Source organism: Rhinichthys klamathensis, unplaced genomic scaffold (assembly GCF_029890125.1).
Source record: "Rhinichthys klamathensis goyatoka isolate OS25496 unplaced genomic scaffold, OSU_Roscu_1.1 h1tg000733l_1, whole genome shotgun sequence".
Taxonomy (NCBI): domain Eukaryota; kingdom Metazoa; phylum Chordata; class Actinopteri; order Cypriniformes; family Leuciscidae; genus Rhinichthys; species Rhinichthys klamathensis.
In genome coordinates this window covers 219,507-239,104 of record NW_026607146.1, presented here as the reverse complement: position 1 = coordinate 239,104, position 19,598 = coordinate 219,507, and the positions used below count along the sequence as shown (strand labels likewise).

Below are 19,598 nucleotides of genomic sequence, written 5' to 3'. Positions count from 1 at the left end.
TTTATGCTTTGACCTATGGCTAAAACTTTTTTTTTTTTTTTTTAAGTGTAGCCTACCTTTAAAGAAAGGCACGTTTCAATGATGATTCGACATTGCCCTCTTGTGGACTGTAATGCGTATCACGAACTGATTTGTTAATGTCTTTCACTTAAAAGTTAAATACTTCCTCGTATAGTTCGACACTACACAGACACGTCCAAAACTGTCACAACCACATGAGCGAGTGTGCAGATTAGAGAGAGAGAGAGAGAGAGAGAGAGAGAGAGAGAGAGAGAGAGAGAGAGAGAGAGAGAGAGAGAGAGAGAGAGCTGACACACTGAAGAAGCAAATCTGTTTCCTGTATTATAACTTAGTTCCTTAACAGTTGTTTTAAAGCGGCAGCTGGCAAAAGTTTCTCTAAAGTATCGGAAAATGCAAGCAATAAAGTGTGTGGTAGTCGGAGATGGGTGAGTGAAGAAAGCTCTTACATGGATTTATTAGCCAAATCTGATTTTCACCGTTTGCCTTGAAAAGTTGTTTGTAAACATTAAAATGGTTTATAATTTCTTGTTTATTAATGTTTATTAATATGAAACTGGCTTGATAGCGTTTATGATAGTTTTCAAGGGCACTGCTAATGTCTTAAAAGCACTTATTTCATCTGCTTCGTCTGTTGGTTAGATTTAATTTCCTCATTTGTCACGTGAGATACTTTGTATTTTAGTATAGCCTCAGGCTTCGTTAGTTGCTGAACCTATAGTTTATGCTTGAATACACAATTCATAATTTTCAAATGTATTCTCAAATAAGGATATAAAATAACCTACCTACACAGGTTATGTATGCTACTACAGTTGTGTTGGCTAAAAGATAGGCACTGAGATGAGCAATATTGGGCTGACAGTCAGATTGGGGGTCGCAGAGATATTTAAATATTTGAACATTCACGGGCAAGTTAATAGAATGTGGTGCAGGAAGTTATGTCACACATAATATCTGATAAAAAAAAAAAAGGAAAACAGCATTTGCACTTGAGTCACGTTCCTCTGGAGGTTTTTATACTTTATTATGTGAGTGACAAGATCATGATGAGAAGAATGTTATGAAATCATATGGTCTAAACCAGTTAAGAGATACTTAAGAAGGGTCCAGGGTAAGATTTAGATTTTGGTTTAATAGATTAAAATCAATTTGGGAGGGCATTAATAAAATAAATAATGATAATTAATATTGGAGTTAAAATTAACCAATTTCTTGGTCTAATGTTGTTGAAGCCATATTTGAACCTTTAATGATGGGCCTGTTGTGGTACAGAAGCCAAAAAAACGTTGGGAAATGTTTGCTTACACAATTGGGCACTTCATCAGGCTGTACTGTAAATATTTGGGCTGTTTCTAGTGGACCAAGCATGTTTTCCATGAAGCTTGCATCATAACTGTGCAAGGAACACAAGTATCAGTTCTTTCATGCTACGAGTGTGGTCATACAAAGTAATGCAGTCAAACTGGCATCTTTTAGTCTGTTTTCAAGATGACTGAATGACAGATCTGGACTGAATGACAGAAAGGAACATTCTCCTTTATTCCTTTAGACCTAAACATGTCAAGCTTGTTGTTTACTTTCTGTTAAACACCGACAAACATGTTAGGTGTTTCTAGCTGACCTACAGACAGTCATGATTCAAGATGGAGGATGAGATGGCTCTGATTTCGAACCATGTGAGACTGAAGCTGGTTTTCAAAAGGAGGAGTGGAAATTTTCATAGGAACATATATATATATATATATATATATATATATATATATATATATATATGAGGTTTTGATTTGCCACATCACTTTATCTCATCTACTGTATATAATGCAGTGAGACAGATCAATGCTGATGTATAGGCTACAGATCTGAAAGCAGAGCAGAATGCTGCTGATGCAACAGTTATTAGGGATGTAGGATGGAGGTTTAAAGTGTTGAAATGTTGTAATTCATGAATGACAGTATCAAAATGAACTGTTAGTGCATTGCTTTCTGGCCACGTTCAATGGAACATCTAACATGGCAAATTGCAGCGGGGAGAGGTGCTTTCGCTTTGAGGATATCCTGTTTAAACTCTGTGCACGGTTCTCCATTTTGAAGCTGTTAACTTCCTCTTGCATTTGATGCTGTGACCCAGCTGCTTAAGTTCCTCGTAATGGGGGGGGGGGATTGTCTAAAAATGAGAATTCTGTCACTTTTTACTTAATAAAAAATTTGAAGAATCTTCATATACAGTAGATCTTTTTCATACAATGACAGTTTGATGTTATCAGGTTGTTCAGCTGCAACAAGGACGAAAAAAGCACCTTTTAAAACCACAGATAAGTCCAAAGTAATGTGCTTTTTCTTTTCTTTTTTTCCCACTTTGGACTGTGATACATTTGCCCACATTATATTTGGTTATGAGACTGCAGAACCAATGACACACAATGTTATATTTGATTTTAGAGCTGCAGCAGAGGTGAATATTATCAGAGATTACTTCAATCAAAGGATTTATTTATTTATTTCTCTTTTCACAGGGTCCATTTGGGTAGGGTGGGTGGGAAAGACTGTTTTTTTATACTTGAAATCTAGTGCATATAATGGACAGCCTGTGGTCACTGTGAGCTCTCATTGAATGGAACATATTTATGTGAAGATTCCTTAAATTATTTGGTGTGTGTTCCACTTCATTACTAGTCATCCTCAGCTACTGTAAGACCTCTAGAACTTAAAGGGTTAGTTCACCCCAAAATGAAAATTCTGTCAGTAATTACTCACCGTCATGTTGTTCCAACCCCGTAAGACTTTCGTTCATCTTCGGAACACAAATTAAGATATTTTTGATGAAATCTGAGAGCTGGCTCACTCGTCTATAGGCTTCTAATGGATTGAAACTTGCCGGCCCAGAAAAGTTATTAAAGACATCGTTAAAATAGTCCAAGTGACTACTGTGGCTCAACCATAAGTTTATCAAGCAACGAGAATACTTTTTGTGCGCAAAAAACAAACAAAAATAACGACTTTATTCAACTAATCATTTCCTTCTCTGTGGGCCTTGAGATTTCACGTAGTGTAACTGCGCTTCTCGGTTGTACGTCACACGCATCACACACATGACTAGTGTCGGCCAATAGTGAGCCTACGTGTGACGTACAACACAGAAGCGTTGCACAGTTCCACTGTGAACTATCTCGAGGCCCAGAAGGAAATGAATAGTTGAATACAGTCGTTATTTTTGTTTGTTTTTTGCGCACAAAAAGTATTCTTGTTGCTTGATAAACTTAAGATTGAGCCACTGTAGTCACTTGGACTATTTTAACGATGTCTTTAATTACTATTGGGCCGGCAAGTTTCAATCCCTTAGAAGCCTATGGAGGAGGGATCCAGCTCTCAGATTTCATCAAAAATATCTTAATTTGTGTTCCGAAGATGAACGAAAGTCTTACGGGGTTGGAACAACATGAGGGTGAGTAATTACTGACAGAATTTTCATTTTGGGGTGAACTATCCCTTTAAACTTAATAAGGGATTCGAATGCGAGAGATGGAAATGCAAGCTCATGCGAATTTCACTGCATTCCAAATTTGGGTGAACTCTAGCCTGCAAATTCGTATCATAATAAGACGTAACCAATAGGAGATTGATATGTCACATTGTGATCTCTTAGCTGAATTAAAAGAACAAACGTTAAAGCTGCAAATTTGTAATGGTGAGTAGATTTTATATATTTGTCATGCATTTACAATTATTTGGTATATGTGGAATGTATGTTTTTAAGAAAGTAGAGTGTGGCGCTCTATTACTGCATTTGAAGTGTCCATAAAAGTTTTGCATGCTTAAAGTGCAGTCTGTGGAATCAGTCCGATTATGTAAAAAAAAACTTCACAAGACTCAAACTTTACAATTGAAAATTAATTTCAGATAACTGACTGAGTAAAGTTCAGATAAACAGAGACCAATCACGTTATGTCAGGGAAATAATTCAACAGTTTATTTTCTACTTAAATGAAACAGAATGTGACCCCCATTTTTTGTTGTTCATATTGTGGATTCGCTTAAATCGTGCATGTATGAACGCAAATCCTGTAGCACTTAGATTTTTTCCTCCCTTTTTTTGTTTGTTTTGTTTTTAACTCTGCTATCACATGCTGTCTGCTCCATGCTTTGAACTGTCATGACATCCGGGTGTACATTTTCTACCTTTTCTGACACCGTATCGGTTTGCTGTATCGACTCTCTCTTGCTCTCTGCAAAAGCCGGTGTTCTGATGATTTGTGCTACCCACTCAGATTGTGCTACCTCCCATTAAAACGGATAGGTAGCACAAATTGATAGAGAAAAATGCTACATATCAGATTGTTTTACCAGTATCATATTAATGTGGTTTGAGGCTTTTTTTAACGTCCATTCTTACCGTTACCCTAAACCTACCCGTCCATACCTACACCTTCCCTTAAAACAATGCAAATATATTGTAGCACAATCTGATACTGTAGGAAGCATGTTTCGTCAGTACACCGGCTCTGCTAAAGCACGAGGCCCTGCACTCAAAATCTGTAGCACACAAGCACAAGTAGGCCTACATGTACACACTAATGGTGATCACGTTGTTGTACAGTTGTAGGAAATGCAGAAAATGCTTGTGTTTTACAATCAAGGAGTTTAAAACAGAATGAACAAGTTAAAGCGACCAAGGGCACATTTTTGAAGAGACACTTCAAAAAGAGGCTCGCTGTCTCTCTTCCTGGTTGACACCGCCCAACTTCCTGTCATCCTGTCACGACAATGCCAGGCCCCATACTGAGTTTTCTCTCGCTCTCTTTCTCTCTGTATCTATCTATATCTGAATCACAACTTCAAAGAGCCTCAGAAAGCACCTCTTAACGGTTATCTCCCACTGTTTTCTAATTATGTTTTCAGCGCACTGTCTCCAGTGTTCACTGGAATTTGTGTAGATTAAAATTTATTCAAGTATGCTTAGTGATGTAAGGCATGTTTGATTTCCCCAGTGCCTGCACTCACAGACTCAGTTCTGTTAATATTACTTTATTTCGTCATGACTTTTTCCATTTATGATGTTGAATCATGCCTTACAGTGCATACACAATACACCAGAGCCTAACCCTTCAGTCAAGTGCACACAAGTCTGGATAACTCAAATGGTGTATGGTTGTTGCCCCGTGTGTACGTATGTGTTTTTCCATGTGCTTTTTTAAAATATCTATATTCTATTAGAGAGAGCAAGAGAGAGAAATCAAGCACAGAAGTGTGTGTAATAAAGATAGCAAATAGTTGTGATGTGACTGAACATGTTTAGCCTGAGGCGTGTGATTTTGGCCTTGCCCTTGAGTAGCTCCAGTGATTCTTGATGCGAAGGAGATGTAGCCACAAGCTCCTGAATCCCAGCATTCCTCACTTTCGCTGCCAGCATGCAGCGACATGCGCTCCACTGGAATCTTTGTCTCGTACACTCTTATTTCAGCCCCTGTATGTATTTAGCAGCTTCAGGTGACCTGGTTTTATACCGAATGTCATCTTCTAATTTTTTTGTGTAAGCATGCACAATTGTTTGGAGGTATTTTGATTTGCTCTACAGTCTGCTGTCACAGGTCTGCATGTGGCATAACTATCCCCTGATCTGACTGTGAAAGGAGTTTTTTTTCTAGGTGTTTGAAAGGATTTCTGAGTATACAAATTATTTTGAAGGTAATCTTCTGTTGTTGGTATTATAATAACGCATACACAAAAAAACTACTTTTTTGCACTTCACAGGGGTGAAATACATCGGTAAAGGGCTGTTTAAAAAATGAGGAAAGGTAAAAAAAAAAGTGTAGCACAGAACGCTCAGGCTTTTATTAAATAGGCCTAGCTAATGCATGCCATATAGGCCTAGACGACACCACTTTGAAAGTCGTCGTATTGCAGTTCTTTTCACACTACACAACTGTCTGTTGTTGCCGATGTCAGTTCCAGTCAAAACATTTCACACTACATGACTTGGATTGCAGATAGGTCTGGATATTTACGTCACATCAGTGACTATCACTCATGTTTGAATTATCAATGAGGTGAGCGCCGATGTGTCGCTGATGACAGAGTTATTTAGCAGGTATCTAGACCTGTTTTCGGTTCAAGTAGTGTGAAATACCATTAAATATCTTTCAGCATCAGCGCTTCTCTCAGAACGGATCTTTGATAATTGAAACATAGCAATCGTCACTCGTGAACGAGCACCGATTTGCCTCTGATTTTGAGCTTTTATCGGCGATCTCCATACTGTCAGTCAGCAGAAAATCAGTGCTAAAATCCCATATAGTGTGGGCGGCATAAGAGGCTTCAATAATGTTGCTGATAAATTATACACTGCTAAACTTTACATAAATTGTAAACTTGTCCCTCAAATCTGATTGGTTGAATCGAATGTTGTTACAGGTCAAACATTTCGATCCAGGAACATGTTGTAGCCTACTTGGTTAAATCACGTTCACCATTATTTTGATTAAAAGATCAAGGGCACATGAATTTTGTGCACGGATAAATTATTTATAATTAGGGATCCACCGATCCACATTTTTTCACTTCCGATCCGATCCCGATACCTGAATTTGGATATCGGCCGATACCGATACTTTTCCGATACCAGAGCTGTGTTTGCTTTAATATTATTATTATCATTATTGTTGATTTTATATGATGCTGAAATAAACTCCTCTCTACAGGCAAGTATGATATGTACGTATGTATGCATGTATGTCAATATATATATATATATATATATATATATATTAAACAATAGATAAACAAAAGATAGACAATTAAACAAAGATACACATTATACAGGCCTACACAGTGCTTTAATTTCAGGAAGGTCTACTAACATTATTCAGGTATGGTCTAAAAATAATTATAATAAAGTAATCAAAAGTAAAATAGCACTGCAAAGTTTATCATAGATAGATTTATGCTTATTAAAGCTAAAGTTATTCATTCAAGAGCTGTGAGTGATTTTCTCTTTGCCTTTTGTTGTTTGATTCTCAGTAATGGAGCAATCGTCAGCATGTTTATTAAGACTGCTTCCCCTTTAAGAACGAGTGCACCATATTTTCTCCCAACTATTTCCATAACTACGTCCATTTTAGACAAACTGTTTAAGTGAATCTCCAAGCTGGTCATTTTGACATTTTTGTGTAGGCTACATTTGATCGTTTAGACGTGCATATGAAGCCCAAAGTATAATGTGCTTGTCTCGTTGCGGTCTGTTTCGGAGCGCGCGACGCGGGAACAGCTTCTCTTGCGCAGATTTTTGTGCTTTTAATAGCTTTTTTTTATTATTAAAAGCGTCCCGCAATTTAGCAACAGTAGAGACTGCATTTTACAACAATCACCGATCATGCTGATGGGCTGTCGTGTTGTGCGCGCTGTGGCACCGCGTGAGAGATCTCTCTCTTTCTCTTCTGGACTGCGAATAGCAAACATGCATCACAGACAAATGGTTTAATTAATACGGCTTTGCAAACATTGCATTTTGCTGTCTTGCTCTGCTGTGGTGTTTCCAGTGTGAAGTATTTCCACCATAGGATTTCCACACAGCGAACATGTTGGCAGCTCAATGCTATCCTGCTAGCTGGCTGCAAACTGCGGAATGGATTTCCTGAGGGGGGGTCTCTGTGTCTCATTGAGCGTAGTACCCCAGAGTGCAGTCTGGACGATGGGGCGGGGCGACACTTTTAGGCGGGGCGACACGTGTCGCTCCGCCCACCCCCAATTTAATTGGTTTATAATACCGCAATCTTATTGGTGTAAACGATTCAGGTCTGAGCATAATTTTCTTAATGTACGATTTTGTGAATGATTTGGCCGTATCAAAGAAAAATTAAATGCTAACTTTAATCGTATCTTATTATCAGTTTACCATGGTAATTTTTGTTAATATCTATTGGCTAATACTTTATTATACTTAAGACACAGTATAGATTAAGTTATTGTTTAAAAACGAACGCTTGGTGACGTTAATGTACTTCAGGGAGATGTTTTACATTAGATTAGTGCGTCATTCACGTGGCTTCTTCATATTTCTATCAGGATCGATGGATCAGCACAAACTCGGGATTTTACGCAAATGATGATAATTGACTGTAAGAATGTAAGCAGCTGATTTTAAATTCTAAAGCATGACCGTTTTTTGTTGTCATTTTTTTTAACGAGATTGTCCAATGCTTACATTATTTGGTACAAAGTGCAAATAAAATGTTTAATGGCAAACACGTTTCCTGGTTGATTACCTGTTCATACAAAATGAGGGCCTATTGGTTCTAAAGCCTTATGTTATATTTTTTAAAGATTCATGTTTTCTAATAAGTGTCAACCGGTTATGTACGACTGTCTATCTGTGACTGTGACATCAGTAGGCTATATTAAAAATCCAATTGTTTATTCATCCACCATCGCATTGCGTGTTCATGTTCATGTAGGCTACTGGATAAAAATGGTTACAAATATTAACACTCACATATAGGCTCTGCATAACCATAAAAAAAACACGCTGCTATAAATCTGTGCAATTATAATAGGCTGTAATAAAATAAATATAAAAATAAAATAAAACACACTTTCGGATTTATCCTTTGTTTTACTGAAATACAGGGAATTATCATAATTTGTGCAAAATCCCGAGTTTGTGTTTATTCACTGATCCTAATGGAAAAACGAAGAAGCACGAATGATGTAAAATTAAGGAGCTCTGCATGACATGCGGAAAAATATTGTCTCAATGAGCCCACATAGAAATGATCTCTCCTTTTATCTGCCAGTAATTTCATGCAGTCATTCTCATTGCCCACCAAAAGTGGCACTGACTTATCTGTAGGGCAAATTAATATAGTATAGCTAGGCTAAATCTCAAACAGTGTATTATTTATCAGCAACATATTTTGTGATAACGCCAAGCCATAAAACTGCTCAATATTAAAGCTTACAATATGACTTTTTGTAAAGCTGCTTTGAAACGATGTGAATTGTGAATACATTTTGACAGTCACTTCATCTAACTTGATTCGTAAGTTCATCAAAACATCCAATTGATCGTTACTGAAGTCGCAATGGTTAATCACTTAATATAGTACTACGGCCAAACAGCGTCATAGATAATTCATAAACTCGTACATAAAAGAATGTGCATGCTCGTGCCTCAAGCGTCTATGCCAATAAGATTGCTGTATTATAAACCAATAAAATCGGGTGTGGGCGGAGCGACACGTGTCGCCCCACCTAAAAGTGTCGCCCCGCCCCATCGTCCAGACTGCACTCTGGGGCTACTCCATTGAGCCGCACCTCCGTTCAGGATATCCATTCCACAGTTTGCAGCCAGCTAGCAGACTAGCCGGCGGGCCGCGGGAATCACTTTTGGAGTCGTTTCAGCAGACTACGTTAAAGCGCAGACATGGCTCATGGATATCGGATATCTCCGCAGGTTGGATCGGGAAAATCCGATACGTGAATTACGCTGGTATCGGTCCCGATACCGATACTGGATCGGATCGGCCCCATCCCTATTTATAATAATACTGCAATATTCCATAAAAAAAACAAGATTTGTCAACTTTGACTTTAAAAGTTGAAGTTATTTAACAACAATTGCTTCATGAGGGAGATGCTGAACAAGCGGCCACTGCATAGTGGTAAAAGACGTCTGCACGTATTTACATAGAAAAACAATTAAAAAGCAGTGCATGCAAAAAAAACTTGTTCTGTGTGAACCAGTCATGAGAGAGTTTAGCTTTGAGCAATGAAAAGCAATAGTACAGACAAAGTGCATACAGAATCTCTCCTTTCATGTATGGCATTGCTGTATGCGGTTCGGATTTATTCAATGCCTAGTTCTTGAAAAAGGAATGCATGCAATGTTCTTTGTATTATGAAAACAAATGTGTGAATTCACTATGGAAGTACATTTTAGCAGCATGTGTTTTACTGAAAGTACTAAAAGTACCTTATATTGTTTGTTTTCCAGCAATCTTACAGATTTCTTTTTGCGTTGTTGTTTGTATTCTTCAGAGCTGTGGGAAAGACCTGTCTTCTCATCAGCTACACTACCAATGCTTTCCCTGGGGAGTACATTCCCACAGTGTGAGTACCACAACACAATAGTGGAGGATTGAATTGTTTATATTTTTATGTTGAACTTGACACTCATGGTGAAATATTGAGAGATTCTGTGGGTTGGCCATTTTCACTCAGGTTTGATAACTACTCAGCAAATGTAATGGTGGATAGCAAACCAGTCAACCTGGGCCTCTGGGATACAGCCGGACAGGAAGACTACGACCGACTGCGGCCACTGTCCTACCCTCAGACGGTACACACCACCATAAACATTTAGTGGGACACATCCCCTTGAATACCCATAATTGTGATCAATCAATGTTTTTTTCGTGAAAGATTTTAAACCATGGGGTCGGTAATTTTTAAAAAATATATATTTTTTAAATCTCTTCTGCTCATTATAATATAATTATTTGCTGATCAAGGAATATTTCTTCTTATTATTATTATCATTGTTGAAAACACTTAATAGTTTTTGCTTAATATTTTCGTTTTTTTTTTTGTTTAGTTTTTTTTTTTTCAGGATTCTTTGATGAAAAGAATTGAAAAGAAAAACATTATACCATTATAATATAATATTGAGTAGAAAAGAAATAGAAATCTTATCAATTAATCAATTGAATGTGTCCTTGCTGAATTAAAGTATCACTTTCTAATTAAAAACAACAACAACAACAACAAAAGACAAAACAATCCAACTGACCCCAAACTTGTGACCGGTAGCATTTGTTCAGTTTATTCATCAAAAATGTCCTCTGATGATATTTTTGCAGGATGTGTTTCTCATCTGTTTCTCTCTGGTGAGCCCAGCATCGTTTGAAAACGTCAGAGCCAAGGTAAGTCCTTACGGGTGGTTTAGTCTGGATATTAGTCACACCAGCATGAGCCTATAGAAACAATCCCGCTGTAACCCACAACAACCCGCTGCCATTCTGTGCATTCTTGCCACATTCCCACATACACATACTGTATCCTCATGCATGCCCTTTTACACTTGCTCGATACTGCACTGGACACTAGATGCCACTGTGCATTAATCCAAGATGTATTTAATAAGTTATTAACTTATTTATCTACCTCACACTCACAACTAAGGGAGTATAAAAACAGGCAGCGCAGCTGACCTTGACATGTTCTCCCTTAATGCACCTGTAGATGCCTGACAGATACACACCACTTAGTCTCCTGCTACAGGTACCGTGTTTAAATTGCTTCTATTTCACCCTGACAGAGTGATCCCAAAAGAGAATGCTGTTTTATAAGTCAAAATGACGGTTCTCTGCTGAGTGTGTAGTGCAATCATAAAATAATCTAAGTCCCAGGGGCAAAAAGAGATGGTGTCGTAGGCTACTGCCTGCTAGCGTTCAGGCGATGAAGAACGGTTCAGGTAGGCTTGATAGGTTACCTTTGACTGGTTTGTGATTCTACACAGATCTTACCTGGTCAACAATGGGCAACCTGCATATACTTAAAGGGGTCATATAATGGTACATGCACTTTTTCAAGTTGATTGTACTGAAATGTGTGTTGACAGTGCCTGTACATAACCATCCTATAATGATAAAAATCCATCCAGTGTTTTTTTTTATCTCCTTATATGTTTTCCCCTGCCTCAAATCGAGCCGTCTGACCGTGTGACGCCACACGGTCGGACGCCCCTCCCACGATTGTTGATTGACAGCAGCGTTTCAACACATCCCTGACAAAGAACGTATAGTCCCCGGCCCCGCCCTGATCGAGCTGTCATCATAGTCCGTCATTGTTGATACGCTGGAGCAGAATGGCGTCTAAGCGATTGTGGTGTTCTGTTCTTGGGTGTAATAACGAACACAGTTATTTTGATGTTCCTAAATCCGAACCGCTGAAGACACTGTGGCTGAGTTTTGTTTTCGAAGGGAATATTCCCCACGAGCAACCTCAATGCGTTCATGTTTGCGCTAATCATTTTTCACCAGACTGCTTTAAAAATGAGGGTCAATATAAAGCTGATTTTGCTAAGAAGCTGCTCCTGAAAAAAAAACCGGTACCAACTTTTCGTTTCCCTGCTGCACGTGAGTGTAAGTTTATTAACCTTTATATTAATCTTTGCAAATCGCCAAAAAAAAGTTTTTCATGACCATTAACTGTAACATCAATCTGTCAATGAACTAACGTTTACATCAGTAAACACAGTGTTAGTATCTCACTAATCTACCCTGCCAGTACATACAAAGATAGATCAAAGTGACATTACGTTAACCAACCATTCAGAAACGTCCTGTTCGAGCCTTAATTGTCGAACTTCTTCGCGGCCGTCATCTTGTTCCGGGTCCGACTCCGGTTCAAACTGATACGGTTGCACAGATGTGTCCTCAGAGACTCCCGCTGCCAATCTCTCTCCAAAATATACCTTTAACTGTTGTCAAGGCAACACTACACGTGTGTTGTGTCAAAACGCCCCACAGAACAGAGAGGTGGAGTGAGCGAGGCTCATTATCATTTAAAGACAAATGCACTTAAACGGCGTGTTGAAAACAGAGTTCTTTTTGACCAGGTAAAATGAGTGTTTTCTTGCAATACTAATGAGAATTTGCAATTAAAGTATATTACAAACTTTTCATTTAGACCCTAAAGAATCAAATTAACTTAAAAATAGCATTATATGACCCCTTTAAGCATAAACAGAATATACTTGTTTTATTTTGTCAGGGATATGTTCTGTTTGGAAAACTAAGTTTGATGTTTTTTACATCATGTTCTCTCCGCTCAAATCAATAGATCATTGTTTGAAAAGATTATTGATTGCAGGATCCGTGTTTACATCAAAGTGCAGTTGGATTGTAGAAAATCTGATGCTTTAAAGTAGCCTGACGTCGTCATACTCAGATTCTAGTCAGAATATGAGTCTGATACTGCTCCAGTGGGCTATGATTATGGGGCGTTTCAACCGAACCAGGAAAGAAAATGCCTCTGCACTCAATTGGATAGACCTACAACTAATCAGAGCAACGGAGTAAGTGACGTATGTTGAATCCCGTAGGAAGGACGGCAAAAGATATTTCCAATCGGCAAATGCCTTGATCGCAGTTCTCTGTTCATCTTTTAAAATGAACGCGCTGTCGATATCTTCTATAACAGACGCGATGGCGAAATCTACGCATCTCAATTCTCCAGCGGCAGCCACCTTTGTTGTAAACGAATTCAACCCAAGCGCTCTTTGGTGACATGGATGATTACGTTACTGTTGATCATCTGTCCATCATCGTATAAAGCCCGTCCTGACAATTTGATTGGTCTGAACAGCTCTGGTCCAAGCATAGTTGCTCCACAACGGATCAAGTCCAGACCGAACTTCCCGACCTCAAATGTTGTGGTTCGGCTGGCATCCAGACTAGCTTTAAAGGGATAGTTCACCCACAAATTTAAATTCTGTCATGATTTACTCACCCTTGTTTTTGTCTATATAATACAAATCAATGAAGTTTTGTTTAGAATGTTGTTTAGAACCAAGTGTTCTTCAAAATACCCAAAAATTAGATTTATGTAATTACTCACCCTCATGTCGTTCCATATTATAAGACCTTTGTTCATCTTCAGAACACAAATTAAGATATTTTTGATGAAATCTGAGAGCTTTCTGACCGCCCAATAGACTCCAACGCAACGACCACTTTCAAGGGCCAGAAAAGTAGTAAAGACATTGTTAAAATAGTCCATGTGACTACAGTGGTTCAACTTTAATGTTATGAAGCGATGAGAATACTTTTTGTGCGGACTATTTTAACGATGTCTTTACTACCTTTCTTGGCCTTGAAAGTGGCAATAACATTGCAGTCTATGGAGAGGTCAGAGAGCTCTCAGATTTCATCGAAAAGACCTGAATTTTGTGTTCCGAAGATGAACGAAGGTCTTACAGGTTTGGAACGACATGAGGGTGAGTAATAAATGACAGAAATTTCATTTTTGGGTGAACTAACCCTTTAACATTTGTTATTGCATTATCATGAACTAACTAACCGTTTTACTGCATTTTTAAAGTTTGATTCATGTTCAATTTAAATCATGTTTCTTTATAACAAACAATAGATTATGTCTATGTTCAGACTGCAGGCAAATTAGAATTTTTCTCAAATCAGATGTTTTCAGGCAGACTGTCTGCACTATTAATTGCAAGTGATCAAATAATATTTGTGTGTCCAGACACGCACAACTCCTCTGTCGCACAGCAAAATGCTGAAATCTTTGGACACTTTCCTGCATCCAATTGGAAAGCCTCGTCACATATGTCACATACTTTTAAATGCTGTAAAAGTTAATTGGCATTGTTGCTATTTCATCAACTAATTTTAACAGCCCTATTGTAAAGTGTTACCTATGCAGTGCCAAATTGGCGACCAAATTATCTTTATTGTTATGTTAGTTTGCCATCAGCTATCAGATTAACTGTGACTATGATAGCAAAACTTTGTATTGCAAATATTTGCTGAAATGAGCATGGTAATATAAAGTTGCATTTGTGAGACAGTAACTGATGGTGCAGACATACAAAGAGAATTGAAAAAAAAAAAAAAAAAGATTAATATTGACAAAAGGAATCGTGATAATAAAACTCAAACAGAAAGATAGCTTTATAATATTCTACCATCCTAGATTTCTTTCAATAATAAATACAAAAATGAGAAAGCAAAGAGGAAGCAAGTTCCTTTTCTGCTGAGTTGCTGTTGTGATTATGCCAGACCTTATCACAACCCCCACAGCACATTTAAGGTGCCTGAGATGGAACGGAAAGCAAATTGTTTGTGATATCAATAATTCCAGAACCACTAGAGGCTTAATCCGGTCCAATTTACATTGCTTAAAATCAGCGCTTGCATAAACAAGTCCGCAAACAGTCCTTTGAATTGTTATTAAGTTCAAACAATGGCAATCTCATCTCGCCGGTTCCTTAATGCTTTATGCTTTCACTCCCAATCAAATGCCTTCAGAAGCGTCTTTCACTCTTTGCTTTTTCTACCCTCCCAGTCTTTCCCTTTTTTATTTCAACAGTATATTCCTGAGTAGTAACCATGGTAACACTAACCATATGCAAATGTAGTCTTGATAGATTGTGCAAGGTTGAGGAGACAAATTAAAGTCTATTTAAAGGGAGGAGGAAAGCACATAGATACACATTGCAAGACAAAACGTGACCTGTGCTTACGCACCCATTCGGCAGCAATCATGGACAAGTTAAGTGCGAAGAGATCGTTTCTCATTACTGACGCGGGCTGATAGTATGTGAAAACGTGGCGCTGCAATAAGGGTTAATTTGCTTTGACTGGATCAGAAAGCGATGCTCAGAGAGCAATCATATGCTCACAAATGCCACGGCAGACATGCTGATCCCTAACTAAGCCCACCATTTTGATTCTCTAAACCCTTTTGAAGTCTTTTATTAATATGTTTGAAGAGAGGAAACAAATAAACCTTTAGTTGCATGCATACAAAAGCTCTAAGTGTTGAGCTTCTCTAGATCAAATGTAGGACTGAAAGGGAACAGATGAACAACTAGTCATGAAAGCATCAAGGAGAGGTTTGTTTAAAGTCTTTATAAAGATATAAAGATGACTTTGTTTTTAAAGTAATCTTTATATGCACTTTAGTTCAAAGTCATTTCACTCGGCGACCATCTTTGAAATGCTTCTCGGGTATGCAAGTGCAGCTCCTATCTCTTTGAATGGTGAAACATGAAATTATCCATAGCTGTTCACCAAGCTTACGATTACAAGACCAATGAAATCTAACAACAACTGTCTCATAAATGTGGTTTCTTATGTTAAAATATTGTTTAAAAAGCGTATTTTCACGCTGGACCAGCCAATGCGCCGCATGTGCAGCCATAAGCGTGCATGTCAGAACATAAGCTGTTTCTAAAGCATCCGGAGCTTCTGCAGTGACGTGGTGTCTTCCAACCAATCAGCGATCGACTCTTTTATTTAGAAGGCAGGACTAATTCCGCCTTCCTATTCATAGTAATATGAGTGCACCATCTTTCTATATATAAAGTCTTTGCTTTAGTTTGCAGTACAGTGTCTGGTCTGCATTTGTAAAAGTACGAAATTGCTCCCGATTTTTTAACTTCTGAGTTCAAAACAGCAGTAACATCATCTACAGTATTAGCTTATAAATGGATGACTGCTTTGCCATTGTAAACGGTGTTTTGCCATATAACACTTGAGTCTGGGATGGCAAGGACACCGTGGGCTGACTGTAGCAATGCTCTTGTGCCCATTGACTGTTCAAGGTCTGCTCAACGTGACTGCATGGGTTGCTTTGTGTATGGAAACAATGGTGTTTGTGAGTGTCAGATTAAAGACAACATTCAGAGGCCAGGCCTTGAAAAGTGCAGCAGTCCTTGTGTGCTATAGGTTTTCAAAAATCTTTTTCCTCTGCTCTGCAGTGACCAATTTAGAAACAATTTTTGCTGCATTTTTCAAATACTCTGCACACTTTCTGAGATACTACTGACATTGTTTATGTGCTGAGCTTTAACAAAGTATTCAGTTGGTGCTTTTCTGAGGAAAATCTTTTCAGTGAAAAGGCCTTGGTACATCTCAACTTGACAGACATCATGTGGAACAAGCTGTGCGTGTCTATTAGCCTGTATTTTCACTTCATGCTGAATTGGAACTGAACGACTTGCACAGGGATTGTGGCTTTGGTAGCAGATAGGAGCAATCAGTGGAAGCATCAAAAAGTAGAAAAATCTCAACTAAGACAGGCAAAGAGAAATACCATAGAGCCATAGAGATGGACTGATTATCAGGAGTGAATTAATTGTTCTGATCTGCTCCCTCTAGTGGTATCCAGAGGTGAGGCACCACTGCCCTTCCACTCCAATTATTCTGGTTGGCACCAAGCTCGATTTGAGAGACGAGAAGGAGACCATCGAGAAGCTGAAAGAGAAAAAACTTGCACCAATCACTTACCCACAGGGTCTTGCATTGGCCAAAGAAATAGGTGAGGCGGCACAGTCGGATTTGTGCTTTTACATCACTGGGTGACAGTACACCACTGTTCAAAAGTTGGGGTCAGTAAGATAAAAAAAGATAAAAAGAAATTTATACTTTTGTTCAGCAAGGACGCATTAAAGTGACAGAAATACATTTATAATGTTACAAAAAATTCTATTTAAAGTAAAAGCTGTTTTTTTTTCTTCCTGTTCATCAAAGAATCCTGAAAAAAAAAATCTATCACAGTTTCCACAAAAATATTAAGCAACACAACTGTTTTCAACACTAATAAGATAATAAGAAATCAGCATATTAGATTGAGGAGCAAATCAGCATATTTGAATTATTTCTGAAGGATCACATGACACTGAATACTGGAATAATGATGCTGAAAATTCAGCTTTGACATCACAGGAATAAATTGCATTTTAAAATATATTCAAATAGAAAACATTTATTTTAAAATGTAATAATACTTCACAATATTACTGCTTCCACTGTAGTTTTGATTAAATAAATGCAGCCTTGGTGAGCAGAAGAGGCTTTTTTTTCCCAAAAACATTAAGAAATTGGTTACATGTACAGTTAACTTACAGGGTAAATATACATTTAAGTACTGAGTAATTTCAGGTAACAACATGTACTTTCTATAGGGTCAGGATTAGGAATGGGGTTTGGTTAAGGGTTAGTTGCATGTAATTATACATCATTTACAGTTATTAAAACAGTAGGCACATGCAACATATGTAACAACGACACTGTAAAATAAAAGTGTCACCAAAAAATCTTTCTGAGCCCAAACTTTTTAACGGGAGATTATTTGAGGTATATACTTCTGACAATAAGGCATACACAACCTTTTTTTCCCTCCAATATTTGAGCTCCAGACTTAAACAGTTTATAGTTGCAACAATTGTACTGGAAATCTATTCGTAGGGAAAAAAAGAGAAAAAAAAATAAGGCTTAAGATACAAGACAAATGCAAACACTGTTTATTGTCTGGTTTCTTTGTAACATATAATCACCACAGTCTCTAAATGCAAAAAAAATTACAAAGCACTACATATAAGGCTACAGATTTAGAAGCTAAATGCAATTTGTTCTCAGTGTGATTTAAGCTAGCATTTGGGAGAACACATGGGCTAGTCCTCCTACACGTTCAAGATATGACAGATTTGTGCGCACCTAATACACCCAGACATCTGGTGCTAAGTATCCCACTCAAAACGAATCAGAGATGATGATGATTCAGTACTATGCTTAAAATATATATAGAGAGAAAGGTGCTAGTAACAAACCTGATATGTGTGCATGTGTTTATGTGCGAACAGATGCAGTAAAATACCTGGAGTGTTCTGCTCTCACTCAGAGAGGTCTAAAAACGGTGTTTGATGAGGCCATCCGTGCTGTGCTCTGCCCACAGCCCACCAAGGTCAAGAAGAAGGGCTGTGTGCTACTCTAAGGATGCACGGTATGTTTTCATGTGTGTTATTGTTCTGTTGAGACAGAAGAAGTCAGAGAGGGAGAAGGGCATGCATACAATTTCAGATGTGACCTCAATTATAGCGAGCAGCTTTTGTTCTATTACTGGTTTACAGTTGTCCCGACTTACAAACGCACTTCCTGGTGTAAGTTAAAGACAGTAATTCTGCTTCATGTCAAAGGCTATTCTTTAAAAATGAGGATGTGAGAAGATGCAAAAAGTAGAACATCCACTGACCTTTTCTTCTTTCTGCCTCCAGATTCGTCACTGTAAAACAGGTACCAGAGAAATCCACTGGTTTTCACCCACAAACCAACAAGGGATGCAATTGCATTACGAAAGCCTTTCTTCTCTTTTTAGCTGAATATAACTCCTGAATATACCACATTGATGCCAATGAAATAATATTGCTGTTGACAAAATATTTAATCATATTTTAACTGATGTATTGTGTTATATTGTGTATGAAGCGTTTTTGTTGGGTACACGGTTGTGTATTGTTTTCTCAAGACAAATATAAAACAGGTGATCTTCATTTCTTTACCAAAAAAAGCACAAGTACTTGTTACACAAAGCTGAACTCAGAGGGATTTTTTAGACATATGAATCACTTACGCATAATACTTTTGTTATTTTGGCAAAAATAAACTGTACAACTCTGTTTCCAATGGCAAAAATAAACTGTACAACTCTGTTTCCAGACAGCTGTCTTTTTCTCCATTCTACCTCTTGTCTAAAGAGTTCACTCATAACGGGTATATTGAGTACACATCGTTTTCCGTGAATGTATTTGGAATTCTTTGACAAAGCCCTTTGATTCAGGTGCTCTAAAGTGCCAATTATAGTGCCTAATGCTGAGAATGTGATACAGATCAGCATGATTTCCCCATTGAGAGCAGAACTTGAGTTTGCATAGCTTCTCATTGCTTCTTTCATTGCTGAAATTGTAACAGCAGAAATGTGAACTTGCAGTATCTGTTGATATGATGGCACTCTCTCACCTTATCAGCCCTTCCTCTTCTATTAGCCATGTGGACTTTGTGACA

The 19,598-nt window shown here is 38.0% G+C and overlaps 1 protein-coding gene across 1 annotated transcript; it reads left to right on the top strand.

Moving 5' to 3' along the window:
* Positions 1-275: 275 nt before the first annotated feature.
* Positions 276-19,254, top strand: rac2 (Rac family small GTPase 2). The gene is made up of 7 exons (XM_056242622.1): positions 276-446; positions 10,051-10,122; positions 10,234-10,351; positions 10,872-10,934; positions 16,917-17,076; positions 18,401-18,540; positions 18,812-19,254. The coding sequence occupies exons 1-6, from the start codon at positions 412-414 to the stop codon at positions 18,529-18,531; spliced, it is 579 nt and encodes a 192-aa protein (XP_056098597.1). The 5' UTR covers positions 276-411; the 3' UTR covers positions 18,532-18,540; positions 18,812-19,254.
* Positions 19,255-19,598: the final 344 nt, after the last annotated feature.

Excerpts from the sequence above, each read along its gene's own strand:
- rac2 (XM_056242622.1), top strand. The coding sequence starts at position 412 with ATGCAAGCAATAAAGTGTGTGGTAGTCGGAGATGG. Across the intron at positions 10,352-10,871 it reads CACTGTCCTACCCTCAGACG|GATGTGTTTCTCATCTGTTT; the intron begins GTACACACCACC and ends ATATTTTTGCAG. Across the intron at positions 17,077-18,400 it reads TGCATTGGCCAAAGAAATAG|ATGCAGTAAAATACCTGGAG; the intron begins GTGAGGCGGCAC and ends ATGTGCGAACAG.